At 47.4% G+C, this 27,523-nt stretch overlaps 1 protein-coding gene across 1 annotated transcript in view; it reads left to right on the top strand.

Moving 5' to 3' along the window:
• Window positions 1-27,523, top strand: part of LRFN2 (leucine rich repeat and fibronectin type III domain containing 2) — a 200,052-nt gene that overhangs the window by 138,080 nt on the left and 34,449 nt on the right. The window contains exon 2 of the mRNA XM_043450946.1: window positions 17,485-18,909. Within this exon, the coding sequence (XP_043306881.1) occupies window positions 17,510-18,909 (1,400 nt within the window). The 5' untranslated portion in view covers window positions 17,485-17,509. The remainder of the gene's footprint in view (window positions 1-17,484; window positions 18,910-27,523) is intronic.

Raw genomic sequence — 27,523 nt, 5'->3', positions numbered from 1 at the left:
AAACATTTTTTAAAGTTATAATTAAAACAAAAGCCAAAACCTTCAGAGAGTCCAGGACTGATTAGTGGTGCCATGATCACCAGCTGCCCAGGTTCCTTCTGGTTTGTAATTTTGTATGCTCAACACCTGGCTGCCTGTTTATGGACCAAGACAGCTGCTCAAGTTCTGTCCATGCATCAGGATTCCAGTTCTTAGGAAAGTGGGAGGGGCAAAGAAGGGTGTATCCTTTTCTAAAGTATACCAATAGGGTATCACATAGGGCTTCCCTGGTGGCTCAGTTGGTAAAGAATCCACCTGCAATGCAGGAGACCCTGGTTCAATTCCTGGGTTGGGAAGATCCACTGGAGAAGGGATAGGCTACCCACTCCAGTATTCTTGGACTTTCCTTGTGGCTCAGCTGGTAAAGAATCCTCCTGCAATGTGGGAGACCTGGGTTTAATTCCTGGGTCAGGAAGATCCCCTGGAGAAGGGAAAGGCTACCCACTCCAGTCTCCTGGCCTGGAGAATTCCATGGACCATATAGTCCATGGGGTCACAAAGAGTCGGACATGACTTTCACTTTCAGGGTATCACATAATAGTGTTTTGTCAATAGATCATTGGATGAAATTTGATCATATGACCACACCTAGATACAAGGGAGGCTGGGAAATGTAGTCTTTATTCTGCATGGTCTTGTGGCCAAATAACACTTGGAAATTTTTACTAGGGAGGAGGGGAGAATGGATATTAGAAGACAACTAATAATAACTATAGAGCTAGGAGGCTCCATACTGTCGCTGCATGGAGGAAATGCACAATGCTGGGTATCAAGAAAGAGCTGACTGATTTGATCGCCCTGTCAACTCTCCAACCTGACTTCCCCACTACTCCTCCACTCAACTACAGAAGGAAGTTGCCCTGCTTCCTTCCTTTAGCAAAGTAGGCTGAGTCCTCCTTTACTTATCTAAGCAGCCTCCATCCAATCTCCTTAGCTCTTCATGAGAACGTAAGCCACAGGCATTTGTCCTTTCTGGTTCTGTTTTCTGTCAAAAGATGGGAGGCACTTATGTGACGTGAATTAGGAGAAATGATTAGACTCTCTCCAGCCTTGCAGTCTCACCAAATACCACTCCCCCAAGTCAGGGGATAATGCCTGATATTTCATTAGGGACTCAGTCCCTTGGTTAAGGCAGTGCAGAATTCTCAGTTAACCTAATCAGCCATTAATAGTTTAACCGTTGATTTATTTGCTCTTTTAAAGTCTTGCAGCAAGAATAGGCTTAGGAAAGGTTAGGTGTGGAAGAGGACTCAGAGATCGCCTTGCTCCCAAACTCCTCTCCCATGTACATTTGAGGCAACAGAGGTTGGTAGGCTAGCCATGGTTGACTGTGGTCACACGGCAACAAGGATGGCTCCCCCTTAGCTTCAAGTTCACTCTGATCCCCTAATTTATCAGAATAATGATTTTTTTAACCTTACCTGAATTGGGATCTCAAAAGGAGCACTGGCTTGCTGAACACTGAACCTCCAAGATTTACAGGAAAACATAAAACTTACTGCTTCACCTGAGTACTGATCCACTTCTCCAATTCATAGCAGGAAGGTGTGAATCCTTTCCCTGTGTTGGCAGCCCCCCTGAAGCCTGAGGCCAAGTGATGGTGTGATTCGAACTCTCCCACTAAGACCAGTAGGAAGGATACCACTCAGGAACAACCAGCCCCTGGAGCTCTCATATACTTGAGCTCAAATTCTGGGAGCACTCTGACCTTTGACATGTTGGGGCAGGGAACCCCCACCCTGAAATTCTGAGATGAGCTCCCCATTCTCCTTCAGTTAAGTGTTTGATAATAAAGTGATTGTGCTGAGTGTTGGGCTACAGCCCATCTGCATTTTGTTGGTTGGCTCTCCTGGAGAATGAGAGAGTCCTAGGGTCCCGAGACTGACAATATTGACAAAACTCTCATTTTGTCAACCCAGAAGGACCAGCGGCCACTGGCTAAGAGGAGGACTTGGCAAGTCACCTAGACAACTCTCTGAGCCTCACTTGCTTCATCTGTAAAAGAGTAATGATTACTCTAAAGTGTTCACCATTAGATCATGATACATGATATTGATGATGGTGATGGTGTCATGTACATTTCAAGTGCTGAAGAGTAAGAATTACTGAAGCCACATTCAAGTCATTGGCCTTCTGAGAAACATACCAATTTAAGGACAAACTTTTTCAAAATTCTCTAAGCACAGGTCCCCAATTAGTTCAGGTGGGAGAAGGCATCAACAGACAGTGACAACTGTGCCTAAGATGATGCTACAGGGAGCCAAGTTTGGGGAAAGAAGAGACACTGAAGGTGAGGCTCACTTCTGAATCTGAAGTTAACATCATAACATCACAGTAACTTTAAATCTAACGAATGCCCACATTTACATGGGGGAGACAGATGCACAAACTGGGAGAATGCTGAGCTTGAGATTAATGAAAAGGTCAATTGGGTATTCAGTTCTTTTTCTTTTCTTTTATTTATTTGGCTGTGTTGGGTCTTAGTGGTGGCACTTGGGATCTTCAATGCGTCTTGTGGAACCTTTCACTGTGTCTCACAAACCCTCTAGTTGTGGCATCAGGACTCAGTAGTTGTGGCTTGTGGACTAGTTACTTCACAGCAAGTGGGATCTTAGTTCTCCGACCAGGGATAAAACCTGCATCCCCTGCGTTGCAAGGCAGATTCTTAACCACTGGACCACCAGGGAAGTCCCAGGTGTTCATTTATTGCACGAAAGAAGCATTAACAGAGTGTTTATGAAGAGTTATTATCATGATAGTGAAGTATAGGATTTGGGTACAAGGGAGCCCCATTTGCTGAGAGGAGACACAGCCCATCTTCAGGGAGCCCCAGTCTGAGGGGAGACACAGCCCTATCCTCAGGGAGCCCTGGTCTGAGGGAAGACACAGCCCCTGTTTCTGGGTGAGTTGCAGGGTGAGGAGGAGACAGGGCAGATTTTGCTTCTGTCATTTGTCCTCTGCCAGGCACACCTCTCTCTCTTCCCTCAGGGCTGGCTCTTTCTGTCTTGCCTTAGTAGATTGCAGTTTCCCAGAGGACAGGAGGGAACTGTTTATTGAGAAATCTGTATGGTGCCCAGCACAGCAGGTGCTCAATAAATTTATAGCTGCTTAATGATTTAGGACAATAAATATGTGCACAACACCTAAATGATGGAAGCCTAATGAACAGAGCATGGGGCTGCTGTTCTGGTGGGGCCACTGCTATCAAGAAACAGGCTGGGGATGGAATTACCAAGAAGCCTGGAGTGAGAAGAGAGGAGAGGCAGGGACACTTTCTCTATGGCCCCATAGTGAGTGGCCATAAAATACTCTGAGCAGAGCTTCATTATGACTTTCATAGGTTCTAAGCACTTTTGCCTTTGAAGACTCTTTCCTTCACTTAAAAAAAAAAATTACTCTCTCTTCATTTCTGGCTACATTTTCCCTGGGCTGGAGGCATGCTCCATCCAAAGCAACCCTCAAGCCTAACCCTGGAATCCGAGCAGCTGGGTTGGAGGAAGATTCAGTTATTGCTCCTAGACCCCAGCTTTCCTGGCCTTAACTCCTCCCATGGAGCCTACAGTGACTAGATTTCTTAAACTAGTGGCTGAGGTCCCCTGGGGGTGCTGAGTTCTATGAATTTGTTTTACCTTTTAGTTTTTGATTTTAGTAGCAACCTAAGAAAACATCCAGTTGTGACTTAAAGACAATCCCCAGAAGAAGAATTATAGCGGGCGACACAGGAGATTTCACTCTGCGTGGCCCTGCTGAGGTGTTTGACACGGGGGAACCCAGTCAGCGTTCACAACTCTGTGAGATCATCCAGGTTTACAGATGTGCACACCGAGGTAGTGGGAGGGGAAGCAACTTGCCCAAGGTCACGCGGCTTGTGAACGGTAGCCCTTGGCCCTTCATGGGGCCGGGCTGGACTCTGGAATCCACATGCCTCCAAGTCCAGCTTCTAACCACAGTGCTTCTCAAACTGGGGCCTTCAGAAGCACCTTCGTTTTAAAAGGTTTCTGTAATTACCCAGCTTCATTAAATCCTCCAGTCTATTGAGTACCGTGATTCTTTGTTCTTCTAGGATAGTCTCCCTAAGAGAATCAGCCTTAGTTGTTGATATCCTATCACCCATCCTTCAAGACCACAGTTTACGCCCTTTCCTCCAAGGGGGATTCCATCACTCTAGTTAGGAGGGATGTCTTCTGAAGAATTCTGTGAGGACAGTGCCATCCGTGGAAGGGTAGGGCGTATCTGGACTGAAATTACAGCTCTGCCTTTTGTCTTCAGTCATTGTGCAAGTTATAGAAGCTTCCCAAACCTCAGTTTCTCCCCCTGTAAAATGGGTAAATAGTATTGCAGCAGGAAATGGTTTAACTGAGATGCCATGTGTAAAGTACCGGTTGCGCTCTACACACTCCCCTCTTCTGGTGGCTCCCAGTTATCCAAGTATGTGTGTGTAAGCTCCTCTTGAAGAGAGGGGAGATATCCCATCTGACTCTGTCCACCCTCACCCCCATGCCCTGCTTGCCACATAGAGCAGGTGCTCCACGGAAGCCTGATGGAACGACTGAGCCCTTGCTGCGGGATCAGGCTCATCCCCCTGTCTGTAGGGGTGGGTGGAAGGTCATAGTGGGGAGGGATTGACTGTACCATTCCAGATCTCGATTCCAATATCTCCAGAGAGGAGGCCAAGGGAGAAAGGAAGGAGAGGATGAAGCATACAGGCAGAGGGAGCTTGGGAAGGATGGAGGATTGTGCGAGAAAGAGGAGCAGGAAGAAAAGGAAGGAGGTAAAGGGGAGGGAGAGATGAGTCTGCAAACAGAAAAAAATAAAGGAAAAAGAGAAGTTCTTTGAGATCTTCAGACATTAGGATGGAGAGGGAGACAGCCAGGTCTCTCATTTCCCACATGTAAGGAAGGGACCAGGTTAGGAATGGGCTAGGGTGTTTAGCTGGTCTGAGTCTCCTTTGCTCCCCACTCAGATCTCGCCAGGCTGGGGCAGGAAACGGATTTGAATAGATGACCCCTCACACCCCCTGCCCCCCACACCATCCAGCCAAATTGCCCGGATGAGGAAACCAAAGCCTGCAGAGGAGAGGCAGCTTGCTAAAGCCCCGGGCAGGGCCAGGATGGGACCCAGGTCTCAGAACTCCTGCACCAAACTCTTCCTGCCGAATTAGTCTGCCCCTGGGAGCCAGAGTGCTCCTATTCCGACATGAAGAAAGACACATTAGGAATGCAGAGAGCAAATCCCAGGGTAATGGAGCCTGGTGTTTGCAATAAAAATTTAAATGTGCCGTCCTGGTGGCAATAGCGACTTTTATCTGATCAGCCTGTCAGCGCTTAAGAAGGCTGGGCTGTGTAAATGGCAAAAGCAAATTGAATTCATATTTACTGCCCTTGAGTCTGTGGGGTTTATTGTTTCCAATGGATTCATGTCTCTCTCCTCTTTCTCCCCTTCCTCCTTTTCCTCCCGGTTCTCCTTACACTTACAAGTACTTTTATTATCCGACAGCTCACTGGGAAAGTTGACAAGAGAGAAGGCTCTCTCTGTGCGTGCAGATTTTTTTTCCATCTGCTGCTCCAAGTGAACTTTCCCCGTTTATCTGCCCTGCCCTGTGCCCCGGGAGGCCGGCCTATATGAACTGCCTCCTCCAGTATCTTTTGTCCTCTGGCTTCCTGCATTTGGTTGCTGGGTCAGTGGGTTGTATCCATCCCTGTCTCTCTCCCGTGGCTGTAACCCTGCATGGGTTCTGGGAACTGCCCTCTGCCTTCACCCCTTCAGGCCAGAGTTGAAAGCGTTTGACAAGCCCTCCCTCAGTTGCCAGCCCCTGGGGGCCTCATCACCCCTCTTGGGTTTCCTTAACTCTGCCCATATGTGCATGCTCAGTCGCTTCAGTTGTGTCCAACTCTTTGCAACCTCACGGACTATAGCCCGCCAGGCTCCTCTGTCCATGGGATTTTTCCAGGCAAGAATGCTGGAGTGGGTTGCCATTCCCTTCTCCAGGGGATCTCCCCAACCAAGGGATCGAACCCACATCTAACCCTGCCCACACCTCTGTAAATAGTCGCTTCATGAAACGTCCCTTAAGTACATCTTCGATTCTATCATCTGTTCTCCCTAACTGATGTCTCTTTGTCCCTTCTTTTCAGAAATGGGAGGGCACAGAGGGTGCTTTTCATAAAGTGGGAAGAAGCCTCAGGGGCTGGAGCTAGACCTGGACTGTGAGGAGGAGTTTGCAGAGAGGTGGAGAGGGCATACAGGCCTGGCACCCCAGACGACCACCCACCCCGAAGGGCTGGACAGCCCTGCCTCACCACCCCTCCTGCCCCTGTAGGGCGGCTCGCCTGGGGCATGTGACACAGGACAGTCTAGCAGGCCTTTTCTCTAGAGAGACTTTTTCTCAAGACTTATGTCTGCTGAGGGAATTTGTGGCGTTAGGGTTAGCAAAGGTAGCCCCCACTGAAAAGTCCTCTTGCTTTCATGTGTCACCTTGTGAGTCTAGGTTGGCCAACAGGTGATGAGGATTCTGTCCCAAGGCCAGTTAAAGAGCGGACATTGGAGGTGGCAGCATGGGAATCCTTGTCTGTAACTGTGTCCCCCGTTGCAGCAGCCCCCTCCCTACTACCCACAAGTAACCAAATAAACTCCCATCAAGCCAATTTGATTGCCTAAATTCTTTTTATTTGAATAATCAGAGGTGTTATTAGGAGTCCAAGATTAAACATGCTATGCTCGATGTTGTACCAAATGCACAAAAGCAAGGAAGGGTCGTAACCACAGGCCTGCGCAATGAGACAGCAGCCTGCTCAGAGCAGCCTGTGAGCTTCCATGATATAATGCCGGCGGGCAGCCCCTGTGAGGCCCAGCCGTGGACCTGTGGGGAAGGGCTGCTGCAGGGAGGCTGGACCCTCACCTCGGCTTCCCAGGGTGGGGAGAGGAGAGGGGGCTGTGAGGAGGAGGAGGACACTGCTAATAATCCTCATCCTGAAGGAAGAACTGTGGGCAGATGCTAGACACAGCCCTGCCCTCAGGGAGCCCCAGTCTGAGGGGAGACACAGTCCTGCCCTCAGGGAGCCCCAGTCTGAGGGGAGACACAGTCCTGCCCCTCAGAGAGCCCCAATCTGAGGGGAGATAGAGCCCTACCCCTCAGGGAGCCCCAATCTGAGGGGAGATAGAGCCCTGCCCCTCAGGAAGCCCCAGTCTGAGAGGAGACTCACCCCTGCCCCAAGAAGCCCAGTCTGCTGAGTGAAATCCAACCCCTACTTCTACTGACCTTCAAGGCTGATATCCTAGTCAGATGTTAGTCTATAATTAAGTTCCCTAGTTGGACTAAATTTCAGTGCTATTCCACCGTTGCCTACATTGTAGCCTGGGTGGCTTGAAGAAGAAAAGCCAATTTTAATTTTAGCCAGAGCCAAACATAATGAGGAGAGTAAATCATAGAGTGAACATTCCCCAGCCAAATGGAAATGAGTTTTGGATTATCTGCCGCTTTGAATTATCCACCCCACTGCTCCCTTCATCACCAAGGTCCTAGAGGGGACCACACACTCCGTTTGTTCCCCTGAGTGTGGGGACTAGGAAGAGGCTAGGGGTACTTGAGGGTGGTGCTGGTGAGTCAGTGAACCTGGGGATGCTCTGTGATTTAGAGCAGAGACGAATGAAAGGGCTAAAATGGCAGACTGGGTCATTGGATGTGAATCTGCTGAAGAAGTCCTTGGGAGAGAGAGCTGGGACTGAAAGGCTGGATTGACTAGAAGTGCATCCCTGTGTATCCATATTCTCCACACTCCACCTCTGAGGTACAAAGGAAGCAGGCCCCCAGGTTCTGAAAGCTGAAGCCTTGCTTGAGGCTTCAGGTGACAGAATCAAAAAGATGCTTGAAATGGGGGAAGGGGTTATCGCAGAGGGAGAGTCTTGAAAGTCATGACTGAACCAAAGCACAAAATCTCTGTGTGAAACCAGAGCCCCCACACACTCACACCTCAGGGCTGGAGTGGACGCTGACAGGAGGATTATGGGGAGGAAGGCCGAGGCCTAAACTGCTGTTGTGAGCTGCCAGCCCTGCGGGCTGTCTGTGTCCCCTAAGCCGGGCCAGATCACAGGCAACCATGGAGATTAATGCATTCATAGTTGACAACACGCCCACAAAACAGTATTTGTCCCTATCAAAGCCGAACGAATAAGCTCGCCTCCCGTCCCTCACACACCCTCTCCTCGCAGACAGCCTCATTCACTTCCAGGCCCTCATTCATAAAACCAGGCCCTCCTTCACCCACACAGCCCTCCATTCACGAAGCACACAAGTTCTCTCAGTCATCACCTCCATTCATGCGACGCCCCCTCTCTCACACACAAAGGCACATTCAGTCAGACACGCCCGCTTCTTCACACGTACACACACCTCTCCACTCACAATCCACACCCCTCCGTTCACAGGTCTTCTTCATTCACACATAAACACTCACCACGCACACACACTCATCCGCATATTGGCTCACACAGGTCTCAAGACAAAAGAGGACTAGTGTTCCACAACCCCGGTTGTGACTACATTGGGGAGAAGACATTTTTCCATTCAACTCTCAATACCAACCATTTGCGTGGCAACTAAAAGTCCCTTTCCTTGAGTGAGTGGCCTGTTTGTGTCAGTCTTTGACAAGAATGTACATGGCTTTTGGATCAACTTTTTTTTTATTCCCAATGGTCCAGGCTCAGTGGGTATCTTAAATCCTGAGAGTTATAATTAAGAAGTGTCCCCTGGACTGGATTCCCCAGAAATGGACTTGAAACAAAGATTTGAGTATAAGTGGTTTATGCAGCCCGTGATGACAGGGCACCCGGAAAAAAGGAAGATGGGTAGGAGGTGAGATAAAGAGGGGGACACAGCCAGGACAGGATGCGTAAGAAGCAAGTTACTGCGAAGGGCCCCCAGGGCTCATTCTCACTGGGGACCTGAAGGAGACTGTGCAGAACATGCTTTGAAGTGGTCCCGCCCAACCAGTGAAGAAGCTGACGGGTTTATCCTTCATCCCCCTTGCTGGCCTTGGTTGGGGGTCTGCTCTCCAGGGCATGAATTTGCCCCAGCCTGCCTGGCCTGCCCCAGATGGGAGTGAGCACGCTCCTGCAGTAAGAGGGCGTGAATAGAGCATCGAAGGTGCCCAGGTATATGCTGGAGCACTCATCCATCCATTCATTTGGTCATTCATTCATTCCTTCTCTCCTCGATCGTCCCTGGTGCCTGCTCTGTACTAGGTACTGGCTTTGCTACTGGGGATTCAGAACTGAACAAAATACAGTTTCTGCCAAGAAGAGGTTCCCAGGTGAATGGGGTAGAAGACAGGGAAACACATAATTACACTGCAATACAATAAAAGCTACCGAGGATGCTTTAACACGGAGGCAGAGGGCTGTCACCCAGAACAGAGAGGAAGCAGTTCTGAGCTTAATAACTTACTTACCGTAACAACTGCTTACCTTGCACAATAGAAGTTTACACAGAATCTAAATGGGCTCAATCTGCCCTCGGATGTTTTAGATTCCATTTCCCCCTTTTCTTTCCTGTTACCTCTGCTATCTAAGACTGCTCTTTCCAGCTAGTTTATGAAGCAGTCCCGGGAGTCAGGATGTGGTTTCTGTCTCTGTGGCTTTGCCTGGGGACAGCACAGGGAAAGTTTTTGCCCATCCTGTGTGGGTGTCTTTCTGCAGCAGCGGAACTTGGACCTTCCAAGGGCAGAGGAATCCCTTGGGGATTTCACTTTTTCTGTCTCTCTCTCTCTCTCCCCTTCTCTCTCTTTAGACTAGAAGCTGTGATTCCAATATCAAAATTGAAGCTGCCTGAGGTCAAAGACTGGACTTCCCAGGTGGAGCCAGTGGTAAAGAACCTGCCTGCCATTGCAAGAGACATAAAAGATGCAGGTTCGATCTCTGGGTCAGGAAGATACCCTGGAGGAGGGCATGGCAACCCACTTCAGTATTCTTGCCTGGAGAATCCCAAGGACAGAGGAGCCTTGTAGGTTATAGTCCATGAGTTTGCAGAGTCAGACATGACTGAAGCAACTTAGCATGAGGTCAAATACTATGCCTCCCCCATCAGATAAAGAGATCTCTGAAGTCAGGAGCTATCTTCTTCTCCAACACATTCATTGAGCTTGCCCCCTCCCTTCTTTCTTAAGGTTCTAGAAGGATTCCTATACAAGGCAGCATCAGAGAGGGGAATGGGAAATATCAGTTCTCTGATAATAACTCATTTTTCTTACCCTTAGAAGAAGCCCCAAACTGTTACTTCTGGATGGCCTGGAAGGTGGCGGTGCTGGCGATGGGGCAAGGGCAGGGCTGGAAGCTTCAAACTGGAACCACCCACCAGGCTGGGGGCAGGGTCACCACCTGGCAACTCCTAGACCAGAGAAGCAGCGTCTTCTGGAAGTCCATGTCTGGAAATCAAGTTTCCTTTTCCAGTCCCCTGGCTCCAGAGTCGGTCCCTTCAGGGCTGTCTTGAGTGGTGTGATTTATGGGGAGCAGCCAGCTCTCTGCGAGGGTGAGATGCAGGCCTCTCCTAGTAGATTCAAACCCCTCCCACTCTTATTAATTCACACTTTCCCATCAGCCTGGAGCACCCTGGAGGGGCCATTTCTTTTTACCTGAAGCAGAGACAGGCATCTTACTTGATTTACAGGCTCCAGGGGCGGGTGGTTCCTCGGCTGGTTGCTAAGGTATCTTTTAAATGGAAATCGGGGTGGAGAGATATCACATATATCGTGCCAGCCATCTGCTAAATGTTGCCTCTTCTGTCTGGAACAGCTTGAGGTGGTTCTGATGGGGAAGCAAGGCCCAGGGGCTGAGGGAAGTGGGGGAGGGAAGTCTGTGGTCTCCATATCAAGTGAAGGAAGGGGAACTTTCATTTTATGCCACCATGTCTACCATGTCCCTTAGCTTTCCCCTTTCTGTCCTCATCTTTCTTTTTTCCCTTTTGTTTTAAATGTAAAATCCCATCTGGAGATTCTGACTACAAACCACCAGCCTCATTCCATAACTGTAAATTCATTGCCAGTATATTTAATTGTGTGTGTGCATCGCATGTGTGTGTGTGTGTGTGTGACTCACTACCGCTGGGCCTGACAGGTGGGTCTTCCTGAGCCAATGAGACCTCGGCTTCTGAGAACACCAACCTTCCTTCCAGGCCCCTCCCCAAGCAGGAAACTCAAGTGCCCAAATTTAGTTGAACAGCTGGGCCGTCCCAGGTTACTAAGCAATCTCGTAGTAGAGGCAGCCAGTTTCTATGTACACCAGGCACGTGGAAGCCTCTCGAGTGTCTCTTCTCTATCAGGTTCTTCTCTCTCCTCTTCTACTATTATGACAGCCCGGAGCTAGACTCTCCTGAGTTCAAACTGTGATTCTTCTTGGGGGAGCTGGGAGAGTTTGGGCAGGTCCAAACCTCTTTGAACCTCAGTTCCTGGTGGTTAAAATAGGGGTAGCTATACTCAGGTCGTCAGGTATGGAAGGGCAGGTTGCTCAATGGACAAGCCTGCTCAGCTAAGGAGCTCTCCAAACACCCAGTGGGGACACCTTTTTCTAATTACACGAGAGCACCGTTGGACCAGGCTTAGCACTCACCTTGCAGAGTTGTGAAAACCAAGTGCAGAACCTAGGGAAGGAGAGAGGAGACACTGTTCCTATCCTGGGTAAACTCCTAGAGCCGTGCTGATTTTCTCAGGCACTGTAGGTCCAGAGGAGACTGTTTCTTTTCCTCTCCAGCTCATTGCCTCTGTTTCTCTGGCAACTTCCCCGACTCACCCCTCCCCTCCGCAAGTCCTGGCTCATAGACATTCTGAGCAGACAAGGTCTGGCTCCCTTGCAGATGGATTCTTCCCATGAAGGCTGATTCTGACATTTGATACCAGCATCCATTTCACAGCCTCCTTCGGATCCCCACGCACCTTTCTCAGTTTTGCCCACAAATAATCCTATGGCCCCTCCTGCCTGCTTTCATCAGCTTCTTTGTTCCTGATCCCAGCCTTCTACTCCTAATCTCCACCTCTCCGTGGTCCCCTCCACCACCTACACCATTCCGAGATGCTAAGAGGGACCTGGGTTGCTCCTTCTAGCATTTGCTAAAATCCCTTCTCAAAAGAGAGAGCCCTCTGCCCCCTAGGGTGTGCACTAATTGCCTGTTATTCACCCTGTTCCTCTCACCTCCCTCCCAACTTGGGGTTTAAGCTGCTTTTTGTTGGCTATATGAGAGTAATATATTAAGTTCTCAGAATACAATTTTAATTAAGATTCAATAGTCACGTTCTGTCAGTAATCTTCCATGCTGATTACTTAAAATATATTTACCCAGCTCTATTATGTCACTGATTTGAATTCATTAGACGTTTGTTAATCCTCAACAAACTTTTTTTTAAAATGTGGTTTGTTTAGCATAATTTACAAGGACAAAACTGTTTGAAACCATGGGCCCCATGCATCCCAAAGTGTCCAGGGATGCCTCGTCACTCTCTCCCAGAGGGCAGCCAATGGAGGCAGGTGGGAAAGGGACAAGGATGCCCTGGGACAGGGTGGTCGGTCCATGTGACACTGATGTTGCTTGCCCATACTGGTCAGCCTTCCAGGACACAGGGCAGGGCTGGAGAGGGTGGAGAGAAGATCTGGAGGGGCAGTGGTGGATACCCCCCACAGGCACCAACGGCCTCGGCCCTGAACTCACACATACCTGACAATGATTATTACCGATTCTTATGTGTGCTATGATGGGAAGACGTTGGGAAGTGCTGCTGAGCCTTCAAAAATGCAGGGTTGATGGTTGCCGGAGGGGAAGGATGGGAGGAAGGGAAAGTTAGGGAGTTTGGGATGGACATGTACACACTGCTGTATTTAAAATGAATAACCAACAGGGTCCTACCATATAACACAGGGAATTCTGCTCAATGTTATGTTGTAGCCTGGATGGGAGGGGAGTTTGGGGGAGAATGGATACATGCATATGTATGACTGAGTCCCTTTGCCATCCACCTGAAACTATCACAACACTGTTAACCAGCTACACTCCCAATACAAAATAAAAAAATTAAAAGAACAAGAAAATGCAGTGTGACAAGAGCTCATAAGGAGAATGCCTTTCTCAAACCCTGTCCCCTTCCTCCATAAACATACACATGCACATACATACATGCACACAGGCACACAGCCACCTCCAACTTAACTAGCAAGGGATATCCTGGGTGTGACTGTCACTGTCCCTGTGTCCCCAGTGGGCACAGGGGATACCTCTCACCTCTCCTTGAGCAGATGCAGTGGCCAGAGACATATTCTATGACCACAGTGAGCCAACCTGGAGAGCATAGCAAATGACTGGCAGAAGATGCTTCTGAAGCTTCTGTGTGACCAGGCCACCCCACAAAGATGGTTTTCTCAGCTGATTAGCCAACAGAGTGTTGGCTCTGCCCAGGGTTGATACAGAACTCAGTGACAATACCAGAAATTCACTGGGCTCAGCACCACAATTCAATCATTCATTCATTCATTCCATACTCATTGGGCAACTTACTATTAGGTAGGTGTGGTATTGGTGCTAAGATACAGTGATGGGTGGACATGATAGATACATTCCCTGCCTCATGGAGTTTCTGGTCTAGGAAGGCAGACATGTAAGTGATTAAGGAACTATGTCAGTGTGGTGAGCGATACATAGGACAAGTATAGGGCTGTTGTCATTAAGTCACTCAGTCGTGTCTGACTCTTTGCGACCCCAAGGACTGCAGCATGCCAGGCTTCCCTGTCCTTCACCATCTCCCAGAGCTTGCTCAAACTCAAGTCCATCGAGCTGGTGATGCCATCCAACCAGCTCATCCTCTGTTGTCCCCTTCTCCTCCTGCCTTCAATCTTTCCCAACATCAGGGTCTGTTCTAATGAGTCGGCTCTTCGGTGAGTCGGTGGCCAAAGTACTGGAGCTTCAGCTTCAGCATCAGTCCTTCCAAAGAATATTCAGGGTTGATTTCCTTTAGGATTGACAGGTTTGGTTTCTTTGCAGTCCAAGGGATTCTCAAGAGTCTTCTCCAACACCACAGTTCAAAAGCATCAATTCTTGGTGCTCAGCCTTCCTTATGGTCCAACTCTCACATCCATACATTACTGCTGGGCAAACCATAGCTTTGACTAGATGGACCTTTGTTGGCAAGGTAATATCTCTGCTTTTTAATATGCTGTCTAGTTTTATTGAGTATAGGTTACTAAGGGGAAAAGAGCAGGAGCATCTGTTTCAGTCTAGAGAGGCTTCCTGGAGCAGGTGATATTTAAGCTGAGCCTGGAGGTAGACTAGGAGTTTGGTTAGGCAGGACTGGAGGTGGGAGAGAAACCAGGAAGAGACCAGAACAAGGAGGAAGTCCCAGAGCAAGAGCAGCCTGGCATTTATAAGTGAAAAATGTTGAGTGTAGTTGGAGCAAGAAGAACAAAGGGAGAGAGAGTTGGGAGAAATAAGGTGAAAAAATAGGCAGAACAGCTCTTGCAAAGATTTGTTCTTATGCCAAAAAGATAAGAAGGTCAATGTAGATGGAGGAGATTCCTGTTTGTGTTATTAGGACTCAGCTAAGTGTGAACCTAGAAGGTCAGACATATTTGCTTGTTGAGAAAGTGGCAGGCAGACACCTCTGGGGCAGATGTGCCTGGTGGGACCAGGGTCAGGGCAGGCTGGTACCCTTCATGGAAGAGGTCAGTAAGAGCAGGGACTGGCAAGGTGGGCAGTTGCTCATGGGACTTCAGAGCAGAGTTGCATGGAATTAGGCATGCTGACAAAGACATTTAATGAGGGTGACCATAATGAAGATGAAAAGGAGAGAAATCCTGTGGAACAAAGGTAAGCAAACTTTTTCTGTAGAGGGCAAGACAATAAATATTTTAGGCTTTGCTGGCCCCATTCTATCTGTTGCAACTACTTACTCCCACCATTGTAGCATAAAAAAAGAGCCATAGACAATTTGCAGACATGTGCAAGGCCGTGTTCTAATAAAACTTTATTTACAACTACAGGTGGCAGGCTATATTTGGCCCCTGGAATACACTTAGCTAACCCCTGCTCCAATGGTGCTGTCCAGTGTGGAAGCCCATAGCCACGTAAAGCTATTGAGCACCTGAAATGTTCTCTAAGTGTTAAATACTCTTAGATTTTGAAGACTTAGTACAAATAAAAAAGAATGCTACACACCTCATTCATAATTGTTTGTATTGATTACACATTGAAATAATATTTTAGATACAGTAGGCTAAATTAAATACCTGACCAAAATTGATTTCACTTGTTTCTTTTCACTTTTTTAATATGGCTGTGTAATTTAAATGTAATTTAATATGTATGTAATTTAAAATTACATTTATGGCTCATGGTACATTTCTATTAGACAGTGTTATTCAGGAATAATCCTATAGATGAAATGTAGAGTAAATTTCTAGCCCTAAAGGATCTCAGGTGGGAGATTTACCTTTAAAGAGATACAATGATGGAATTCAAATCTTCACAATAAATTAATATTCAATTGGAATAGGTTTTTTTATTTACAAAGCATTTTTTTTAGAAAACCATAAATATTTACTGAGATGTAAAAAAAAGTCTTGCTATATAAAGAGATGTCTCATATTTCATAGAAGATAGACTGACAAATATGTTAATTATTCTAAATTAATTTAGAATGGGTTTTAAAATTTACTATGTATCTGGGTTTTTTGTATCAGCTAGTTGTCTGCATCTGTGCTCCTCAAACAGAGCAATGGAGCTCTGCTTTATCAAGATATTAATAGTTGTTATGCAAAAAAGGAGTATATTTAACTAAAAAAGAAGCCACATGGAATTAAACATTAATCTAAATTTCTTTACTGCCACAGAATTTCTCAACCCTTCTGAACTTGCTAGTGTGTAGAGAGCTTTCGCAAGAGAGGGTGTGCTTCCCAATTCACTGGCCTTAGGCATTTTCCTTGTAGAACTCAATTCACACTCCTAGAAGGCAAATGGAGACGTGCTGGTCTGTGTGATGCAACAAAACCAGCATGCACGGTTTTCCAAAAGTCCAGCTCAGTGGATGTTTTTAGCACCACGTAAATAGAGCCACACTGGGTGCAACATGGAATCGTGAGAAAACTAGGAGATTTGAAGGTTCAAAGACATGAACCAAAGCCCCACCCTTCCTTCGCTAGATAGCCATTCTTGCAAAAGCACATTCTATGTGCCAGGCGGTGCTTTAGGCCTTTTATTCGGGGGTGAATTATAAACAAGTCCCAACTGTTTGGAGCTTTGTTGCCATTGAAGAAGACAAACAGTAACAAGACACATAGATGAAATCTACAGTAAGGTAGATAGTGATCGATTCCAAGGAGAAAGCAGAGCAAGGAAGAGGGATATGCACAGAGGGTAGGGCCTCGGTGAAAGTGACTTTTTCATAAGGACCTGAAGGAGGTTCTCAGGCTGCGGACAAGTCCTCATCTATAAACACTGATAAGTCCTTCTCTGTGAAGGGTGTTCCTGAAGCTCAGATGACGTAATTTATATGACGATCTGGGCAGGGGATCAGTACATACTGAGTGCTCAGAAGAAGTCTATGCCTTGGTTTACCATCCCACCCTCTTCTTCACTCCCCTAAACTCCCAGAGACTTACTCACTCTGTGGATTCTCTATGATGAAGAATTTATCCAAAGCCAGTTCCCCACTTACCCTGGCGGCTCCCAGGGACAGCTCTCTCCTTGTCCACCTTGTTCTTAGGGAATGCTGGTCCAATCTGATTGCACAGTGAGCCTAATCCAGTTAAGAAGGCAAAACCGCTTCAAAAGTCTACTATAATGTACGTTTCAAATCCAAAGATTACTAGACAAACCACCGCTATGGAATTATCCATCCATCCATCCATCCAACAAGTATTGAGCACCTACTGTGTTCCAAGCACTGTGCTAGATGCACTGTTGTTGTTAGTCACCAAGTTGTGTCCGACTCTTTGTGACCCCCAAGGGCTGCAGCCCGCCAGGCTCCACTGTCCATGGGATTTCCCAGGCAAGAATACTGGAGTGGGCTGTCATTTCCTTCTCAAGGGGATCTTCCCGACCCAGGGATTGAACCCGTGTCTCCTGCATTGGCAGGCAGATTCTTGACCACTGAGCCACCTGGGAAGTGATTAGAGCGATGAACAGAACAGACAAAAGTGCCCGCCCTCCTGGAACTGACATTCTAGTTGGGGAGATAGAAAGTATTCCATAAACATAATTAACAAGTAAATCAAGTAGGCTGTTCCAAGGCGATAAGAGCTAAGGACAAAGGAAACAGAATCGTTATCAGCGGGATTGCCAGAAGAGATCACTCCTGCATGAGCAGCTGCCGTTCTCTCCTGCTCCCTAGGGCAGCCGGTAGGTGTAAGGGAGGGCGCTGGGGGTGAGCGCGTTAGGAAATCACCTCCTGACCCTGACCTTGTGTCCCTCCCTTCCAGGCACCACGGCCTGAGTGACCAGACCATGGAGACCCTGCTTGGCGGCCTGCTGGCGTTTGGCATGGCGTTTGCTGTGGTCGATGCCTGTCCCAAGTACTGCGTCTGTCAGAACCTGTCTGAGTCACTGGGGACCCTGTGCCCCTCCAAGGGGCTGCTCTTCGTGCCGCCGGACATCGACCGGCGGACAGTGGAGCTGCGTCTGGGCGGCAATTTCATCATCCACATTGGCCGCCAGGACTTCGCCAACATGACGGGGCTGGTGGACCTGACCCTGTCCAGGAACACCATCAGTCACATCCAGCCCTTCTCCTTCCTGGACCTGGAGAGCCTGCGCTCCCTGCACCTCGACAGCAACCGGCTGCCCAGCCTGGGGGAGGACACGCTGCGGGGCCTGGTCAACCTGCAGCATCTCATCGTGAACAACAACCAGCTGGGCGGGATCGCCGACGAGGCCTTCGAGGACTTCCTGCTGACGCTGGAGGACTTGGACCTCTCCTACAACAACCTCCACGGGCTGCCCTGGGGCTCCGTGCGGCGCATGATCAACCTGCACCAGCTGAGCCTCGACCACAACCTGCTGGACCACATCGCGGAGGGCACCTTCGCCGACCTGCAGAAACTGGCCCGCCTGGACCTCACCTCCAACCGGCTGCAGAAGCTGCCCCCGGACCCCATCTTCGCCCGCTCCCAGGCCTCGGCTCTGACCGCCACGCCCTTCGCCCCACCCCTGTCCTTTAGTTTCGGGGGCAATCCGCTGCACTGTAACTGCGAGCTTCTCTGGCTCCGCAGGCTGGAGCGGGATGATGACCTGGAGACGTGCGGCTCCCCGGGGGGCCTCAAGGGCCGCTACTTCTGGCACGTGCGCGAGGAGGAGTTTGTGTGCGAACCGCCGCTCATCACCCAGCACACGCACAAGCTGCTTGTCCTGGAGGGCCAGGCGGCCACACTCAAGTGCAAGGCCATCGGGGACCCCAGCCCCCTCATCCACTGGGTGGCCCCCGATGACCGCCTGGTGGGGAACTCCTCCAGGACCGCCGTGTATGACAACGGCACCCTGGACATCCTCATCACCACGTCTCAGGACAGCGGCGCCTTCACCTGCATTGCCGCCAACGCCGCCGGGGAGGCCACGGCCACGGTGGAGGTCTCCATCGTCCAGCTGCCGCACCTCAGCAACAGCACCAGCCGGGCGGCGCCCCCCAAGTCCCGCCTCTCGGACATCACCGGCTCCAGCAAGACCAGCCGCGGAGGCGGAGGCAGTGGGGGCGGGGAGCCTCCCAAAAGCCCCCCGGAGCGGGCTGTGCTCGTGTCCGACGTGACCACCACCTCGGCCCTGGTCAAGTGGTCGGTCAGCAAGTCTGCCCCGCGGGTGAAAATGTACCAGCTGCAGTACAACTGCTCCGACGATGAGGTACTGATTTACAGGTGAGCCGGGGCTGCCGCAATGCAGGGAGGTGTCCAGATGGGCCTGGAGGAAGTGATGGGGAGGGTTTAGAGCTGTTCCTAACTATGCCACGCTCCCACCCCCCACCCCCGCCCCCCAGAGGTGTTTGTGCGATTCCAGGGACAAACTGTGCCATTTGTGCAGGTGAGAGGAAATAGAATGAACATTATGTACAAGTTTAAGGAGAGGGTACCCTACATGTGCAACCTGAAGAGATGTGTGTGTGGGCAGATGGTGCCTCCCAGAGGTCTGACGGTGGTAGGTGGTCTCAACGACTATGAGCTCCGAGTTTTCTTCTTATTTTTTAAAATTAATTAATTTATTTTAATTGGAGAATAATTATTTTACAATATTGTGATGGTTTTTGTCATATATCTACCAACATGAATCAGTCACATTTGCGCCTTAAATGGAAGGTACGCAATAACCATAAGCAGACCTCTTGGCCAGAGGATCTGACTCCGTCAATGAAGGATGAATTTGGCTTTCACCTAGATTCGTAGGCAGTCATGGCTAAGGTCAGGAAGTGTAGAATTCAGATCATCACTCTGCCATTTGCTAACCATTTAATTCTCTTGCCCTGCCTCAGTTTTCCTCATCTGCAAAATGGGGATAATCCATGCCTGACTTAGTCTGTGGGTGAAAGTGAAACTGTTAGTTGCTAAGTTGTGTCCAGGTCTTTGCAACCCCATGGACTGTAGCCACCAGAGGCCTCTGTCCTCGGAATTCTCCAAGAATACTGGAGTGGATAGCCATTCCCTTCTCCAGGGGATCTTTGCAACCAAGGGATCAAACCTGAGTCTTCTGCACTGCAGGCAGATTGTGTACTGTCTGACCCACCAGGGAAGCCCAAACTGGCTGAAAGAAGAAAAAGGGAGAGCTGATGTTCACGTAACTGCAAACTCAGCAACCTGCCTCAGACCCAGCTAGATCAAAGGGCCCACAAGCATTCTGCACTCAGTTTCTTTGCTTCCCTAAGTTTCGTTTTCTTCTGGGTTTGCCTTCATTGTCAGACACCTTTTTCTTCTGGGCAGCCCTAGAAGCAGAGCCTCCCTCTCCCGGTTGTTCCGCCAAAGTCCTGGATGAACTCTGATTAACCAGAGCAGGTCATGTGAGCCAGTGGATATTAGGTCATCCTGCCCAGCTGTCCTGACCTCTCTGGGTGTCAGTCTTTTCATCTGTAAAATGGAGACAGTAGTGTTGACTTTGTCGATCTGCTGTGAGGATCAAAGGGTCATTTCTTAGGCTGGTAGAAGGGAGGTAAAGACTCAAAAGCTGCAACAGAACTGTTTAAGTTGTTCAGAAGGAAGTTGAAGTTCAGAAGAAGTTGATCCATCAGATGATGGATCCAAGCTAAAGGGTCAGGGTCTGACCACAGGTGTGTTTCCTTTGCAGCCAGATTCCCGCTTGTGTTAAACATGACAGATGTGGCTTAGAGTCTTACAGCTCAAGGAATGTATGGTTTCTTTTGAAATCCTGTGTTTTATCTTATGCATTCAAAATAATTATTCTGAGAAGGGATCCCATAGACTTTACCAGACAGCTGAAGGGTCCATAGTGCTAAAGAGCTCAAGAACCTTGATCCATTGATGAGGTTTCTTCCAGCTCTGACTTTCTCACTTGATGAATAGGTCTCTGGATGGAAAGGTGTGGACAAAGAAAGGCATTTATTCACCAAATGAAGTTGGTGAGATGAGCACCATGGACTCTGGTGGAGCCAAGGAACTTCCCTTACCTTGTGTCATATATGTGGCTTGTCTGGAGGGTGGTTTCTTTCTCAGGATGTAAAGAAAACAGCAGTAGAACTTAACTGAAGTATATGCATTCATATATATATATATGAAATTAAATGATACACATTTTTATATATGTGACATACCTGTGAAATTAAACAATATACATATGTATTTTTCTGCTTACAAAAGTAATAGTCTTTATAGAAAACTTGGAACGTTGACAAAATGATAAAGAGATAGATAAAAATTGCCTGTAATCCCACCACTCATAGTTAACCAGAGCATTTGGTCTCTAAGTTTTATTTCAGTTTAAAACAAAACTAATGATCAATCTAATGAGTCCTTTTGTTTCTTAATTCTTTCCACTCAACATTGTACCTTGCTTAGATCTCATGATATTAAAATATTTTTCATTTGGCTATAACATAATTTATTTAATCAACCTTTTATTTTTGGACATTTAGGTTGTTTCCATTTTTCAGTATTAAAAGCAAAAAAACAGTAAAGCAGCAATGGATATATCTTTTTACATAAATATATTTATGCAAAACTTCAGTGATTTCCTCAGCCTATTTTCCTAGGGGTTGAGTCACTGGTTTCATAGGTAAATAATGATCTTTATATAAAAAAAAAAATAACGATCTTTATACTTTGCATATAAACACTTAGTTATCCTCTCATCAGTGAGAGGTACCTATTTTGACCACACCCTTGCCAATTATAGCTATATAATTACTTTCATTTTTGTCAATCTCATAGGTGAAAAATGGAACTTGTTTTAATTTGCATTTCTTTGATAGCATGTGAGGTTGACCTTTTGAAAATAAGCATATTTCTTCACTTGTGAATTTATTATATGGTTTTGACTTTGATATAAAGTGTAAAGGCGAAAAGCTACCAGCTCTGAGGCCTACACAGGCATAGGATGAAAGGAAATGCAGTTTGAGAGGGAAGAGATGCTGGCATCAAGGTGGCAAAAAGCCAAGATTGCCAAGATGGAGTCCCTCCCTGGGACATCTCAGGAATCCTGGGAGGACCCCCAGAGGGGTCAGAGTTATGCTTCTGAAGTCACTCAAAGCTGAATTCAAACCACTTTTATTTGGTGATTGAGATCTTGGAGACACTAGCTTTATAAATAGAAATATAGGCAGACCTTGGATATGTTTTGGATTGGGTTCCAGACCATGGCAATAAAGCCAATATTGCAATAAAGCAAGCCACATCAATTTTTTGGCTTCCCAGTGCATATAAAAGTTGTGCTGACACTATGCTGTAGCCTATTAAATGTGCAATAACATTATGTCTAAAAAAACAATGTACATACTTTAATTAAAAAATACCTTAATGCTAAAAAATGCCAACAATCATCTGAGCCTTCAGAGAATCATAGTAGTAACACCAAAGATCACTGATCACAGACATCATAACAAATATAATAATAATGAAAAAATTTTGAAATTGTGAGTGAATTACCGCAGTGTGACACAGAAACATGAAGTGAGAAAATGCTGTTAGAAAAACATCACCTATAGATTTCTTCCATGCAGCATTGCCCCAAATCTTCAACTTGTAAAAAAATACAGCCTTTGCCAAGTGTAATAAGCAAAGCGTAATAAAGAAAAGTAAATGGAAGCATCAGAAAGCTTAGGGGAAAAAACGCAGATAGCAATGCTGACTTCCCCTTATTGAGGTCTTGAAGATTAGAAGAGAAACATCATGGAAAGCTTTCTGAATCGTGCGGGCACGTAGTAAGTGTTCAGGCAATACAAATGGTTATTGTTCTTGTTATTAGCAATAGGGGTAGGAGTAACAGTAATGGTGAGAGTGAGACTATTATCTTGTCTGCCATGCTGGGGGGCAAAGGGAAGAGAAAGGTTAGATACACAGCTCAATCTTGAAGAAGCCGGATATCCAAAATTTAAAGGAAAAGGACAGTGTGAATCTGTAGCCAGTTAATAGTAACGGCAATCACTAGACAGCATTTTTGCCAGCTTACTGTGGGTTTTACACGTAGCTTTCCAAGAAGCAAGTATCTCATTTCATTCTCCTGGACATACCAGGAAGTATAAAAGACCGAGAGAATTAAACTCTCCCAAGGTCGCGCCCCTGACTTCAGTTCCGAAATTCAGCCACCGTGGCCATTCTACCTTCATCCTTACAATACAACTGGCTATTAGGACAAATAGGAGACTCCGAGGAAGAAGCAGTAGGTTTTTAGAAAGCGAATTGTCCCCACAGGAAAGACGAGGCCCCAGCCGGGCTGCACAGTGGCTCTGCGATATGCTAAGCCTTCAACAGGGAGTGTTCACAAGAGGGGCAGAGAGGTTTCTACCCGAAGATGAACGTGACAGCACTCAAAAGACTATGATCACGGCATCCGGTCCCATCACTTCATGGCAAATAGATGGGGAAAAAGTGGAAACAGTGACAGATTTTATTTTCTTAGACTCCAAAATCACTATGGATGGTGACTGCAGCCATGAATTTAAAAGACACTTGCTCCTTGGAAGAAAAGCTATGACAAACCTAGACAGCGTGTTAAAAAGCAGAGACATCATTTTGCTGACAAAGGTCCGTGTAGTCAAAGCTATGGTTTTTCCAGTAATCATGTATGGATGTGAGAGTTGGACCATAAAGAAGGCTGAGCGCCAAAGAATTGAAGCTTTCAAACTGTGGTGCTGAAGAAGACTCCTGAGAGTCCCTTGGACAGCAAGGAGATCAAATTAGTCAATCCTAAAGGAAATCAACCCTGAATGTTCATTGGCAGGACTGATGCTGAAGCTGAAACTCTAATACTTTGGCCACCCGATGTGAAAAGCCGACTCATTGGAAAAGACCCTGATGCTAGGAAAGATTGAAGGCAAGAGGAGAAGGGGATGACAGAGGATGATATAGTTTAACGAAATCACTGATTCAATGGACATGAGTCTGAGCAAACTTTGGGAGATGGTGAAGGACAGGGAAGCCTGGCATTCGACAGTCCATGGGGTCGCAAAGAGATGGACAGGACGGAGCAACTAAACAACAATACATGGTACAGAGATGCTCACGGCAGGGCTTTTAATCCATGCTTGTCGCAGGAAGGACAAAGCTGCTGGCTGAGAAGGAGGCTGCAGGAAGACTAGACAAGAGCAGCAGGCAAAGCCACAGTTTCCAAATTGCCTCCCTTTCCCCGGTAAGAACAGCCACAGCAATAATGGTACAAATTTGCATTGAGAGCTTGTTTGAACCAGGCACTATTCTGACGACTTTGTACATATGAACTCAACAGTTTTCTCAAAACCCTGTGGGATGAGAACTACTGTTATTCTACTTTCCATATAAGAAACTGGCTCAAGGTTTCAGAGACAGAACTTGAATCCAGACCATGTGGAAAGGGCAAGATCAATACTCAGGGAGGGAACCGAGGCCAACAGAGACACGTCATATCGCCCTGCATTTGTTCTGGTCCCCAGGCCCCAAGGGTCATGTCCCAGGACTAGAGGACACAAGCCAAGGTTTCAAGCCCATGGGAGTGAGCTCGAGACAGCAGGGACAGAAAGAGAAGTGCCCAAGATGGGAAAAGTGCAGATATTCTGCTTTTGAAGACTAGACTCTATAAAGCATAGGATGCTAGGCTGGATGTGGACATTCCAAATTCCAGAAAGGATTGCTCAACAGAGGGCTGTAATCCCTTGGCAAAGAATGATGACTGCCAGAACCCCACAAGGAATCTCAAGGGGCAAATCATGCCCACGTATTGAGTTGTCTTCAGGGGACACTATGACCCAGTTCTTTTTCTTTTTCATGTTTTAATTGAAGTATAGTCGATGTACATAATTTACAGATGTACAACATAGTGATTCACAATTTTTAAAGGTTATATTCCATTTATAGCTCCTGCAAAATACTGGCCACATTCCCTGTGTTGTACAATGCATCGTTGTAGCTTATTTATTTTAAACATCATAGTTTAAATTATTCTTAATCTTTGAATCTTTAATCTTCTTAATCCCCTATCCCAGTCTTGCCCCTCCACCCAACTGGTATAACCGCCAGTTTGTTCTCTGTATCTGTGAGTCTTTCTTTTTGTTATGTTCACTATTTTGTGACCCAGTAGTTCTTTTCATCTGCCTCCCTCATCATTCACAAGGACAGCCTTCTCAGTGACATCCCTCCTGACAAGAGATCCTCTCCGTGAGACCCCATCCCCATGCGTCTCCACAGGGCAGGTGGACCAGAGTCTCTGGGGTGGTAGGTAGATGCTGCTGGAAAATGTCCTAGTGGGTTTCCAGTGGCTGTGACTCAGTGCCATAGACAGAGTGCATCACGATTGTAAAGGACAGTTGACAAAAATCCCACCTGGGCCAAAACAGAGATGCGTAAACTGTGAAATGAACCTGTAACTGGTCAACCAGATTATTTTTTAGTTCCATTTTTTCAAAAATTTAGTTTTAATTGGAGAATAATCGCTTTGCAATGTTGTGTCAGTTTCTGCCACGCGACACTGTGAGTCGCCTGTAAGTATACATAGGTTCCCTCCCTCGTGAGCCTCACCACCCCCCCCCCCACACTGACACAATATACACCACCATGCGTAAATAGACAGCTAGTGGGAAGCTGGTGTACATCACAGAGAGCTCAGCCCGGTGCTCTGCGGCCAGATTGCTTAACAAATTGATGCGCATGTGCGAGAAAGCCTCTGGCTTGTACCTCCACAGCTGCCCCATTCTGGCTGCTCAGAATATTTTCTCATTGGCATGGATAATGACACAGAAAATATGTTTTCTTTTTGGTTCAAAAACTCAGCCGCCGTAGTTCAAGATGAAGAAAATCTGGCTTGATGGGAGTTTTGTGTGGCATCGGCTCAGAGTCTTAGCTGATCTCAAGGATGTTGTGGCTGAAAAGTGATGGAGCTGCCAAAAGACTCCTGTAATTGGGGGCTGTGCTAACAGAAGTCAAGTGCTGAGATCATGGGAGGTCGCGATTTTAATCACTGAGTCATTTTGAGCTGGTCAGAGCAGAGCTGTAACACATTTACTACAGGAAGACACAGTCTTCAGAGATTCTCTTCACCAGTGGCAATATATCCAGAGATTCACTGATGAGAATGGGATTCTAGAATCTTGTGAGATGGGCAGAGGTTGGAGATGACAGGATTTGGGAAAGAAGTCATATATCCTTTAATTTATTCACAGAACGTATGAGTAGAAGAGAACACACACACACACACACTTGAAAGCAGGCATTGGCCCATTACAACAAAAACATTCCAATAGCAGCGCCTGTACATACCTTTCTCATTGCTCTCCATCTGCAAAATGACTTGGCTTGCATCTTTCTTCCTTTCTAACATGTGCCACTCAGGCATACTTATCTCCATATCCCCACCTCCTGGCAAGACCTGGCCCACAACAGCTAGTGGGTCAATATCTGGTTAACTGAAAAGAATGGAAGTGAACATCAGGGCTGCCCAACAGCAGACAAAACAAGGGCTGCCATAAGGTACCAGGATGCTGGGTACCAAGAGCTGCCCGTACCAGGATGATTCAAGTGGAACCCAGCTGATTCCATACCAGGGATGCCCAGTGGGCAGCCTGACTGCAACATTTGACTTAAATGATCCCACCCTGACGGTCTGTGACTCTGTTTAAAGCTTATTATCCCGTGATCAAGACAATATGGTTACCATAGTTGCTAAATCCACCTGCTTTTGCCAGTTGGGCCCACATGGCATCTTGCCTCTCAGGGTTAGGGTGCCCTGTCTCATAGGGATTTGAACCCAGGGCCTGAGGTCACAGACAGGAACCTTAGTGAAGACTTAATTGTCCAGCCAGATTGGACATGTCATTGACAGATCACCATTGACTGATACCATGGGCCTGCAGAAACCATGGGAGCTGGCAGCTGTGTGTGAACCATCAGGTTCTAGTCAATATACCTAGGCTTCCCTGGTAGCTCAGCAGTAAAGAATCTGCTTGCAACTCAGGAGATGCGGGTTTGATCCCTGGGTCAGGAAGATCCCCTGAAAAAGGAAATAGCAACCTACTACAGTTGAAAAGACCCTGATGCTGGGAGGGATTGGGGGCAGGAGGAGAAGGGGATGACAGAGGATGAGATGGCTGGATGGCATCACCGACTCAATGGGCATGAGTTTGAGTAAACTCCGGGAGTTGGTAATGGACAGGGAGGCCTGGCGTGCTGCGATTCTTGGGGTCACAAAGAGTCGGACACGACTAAGCGACTGAACTGAATTGAACTGAACAGTTGATTTGCCTGGGAAATTCAATGGACAGAGAATCCTAGTGGGTTATCGTCCATGGGGTTGAAAAAGAGTCAGATACAATTAGTGACTGAACAACGACAAAAAACAACAATCTACATACCAGGAAGGGGAAGCAGAGGCCTGGTTAATCCCACACCATGGATAACTCAGGATTTGAATTTGGCTATGAAATAGTGTCTTGCTTTTTTTATTATCAGATGATTAGCTCCCTCATTATCTAAGGGTTTTTGCTGACCTCCCAAGGCATTTGTCTTCCCTGAGTACCCATGACTGAGCCCTGCAGGCAGCTCTGGGTCATACTAGACATAGACAGTCCACAAGTGGGACCATGTGACTGGGGAAGGCTGGCTCCTGCATCTGTCAGCCCCAGGGCCTGCCCTTTCAGGAAGTGACTAACATTCATGGGGACAGTGTCAGAGGCGGGGGAGTCAAGGTGGGAAAGAAGCCTGGGAGAGGGGAGTCAGAAAGAAGCGGGCCTCCCCTCCTCAAGGAGAGAGCAACAGTCCATCCCAGTTGTGCCCCATCCCCGGTATGACATGGTAAGTAAAGTGCCCCGCATGTCATTATCAGCCCAAGTGACACTTATTAACACTC

This window comes from Cervus canadensis, chromosome 28 (genome assembly GCF_019320065.1).
Source record: "Cervus canadensis isolate Bull #8, Minnesota chromosome 28, ASM1932006v1, whole genome shotgun sequence".
Lineage (NCBI taxonomy): Eukaryota > Metazoa > Chordata > Mammalia > Artiodactyla > Cervidae > Cervus > Cervus canadensis.
The sequence above is the reverse complement of the archived record's forward strand: the minus strand, read 5'-3'. Positions and strand labels throughout refer to the sequence as shown.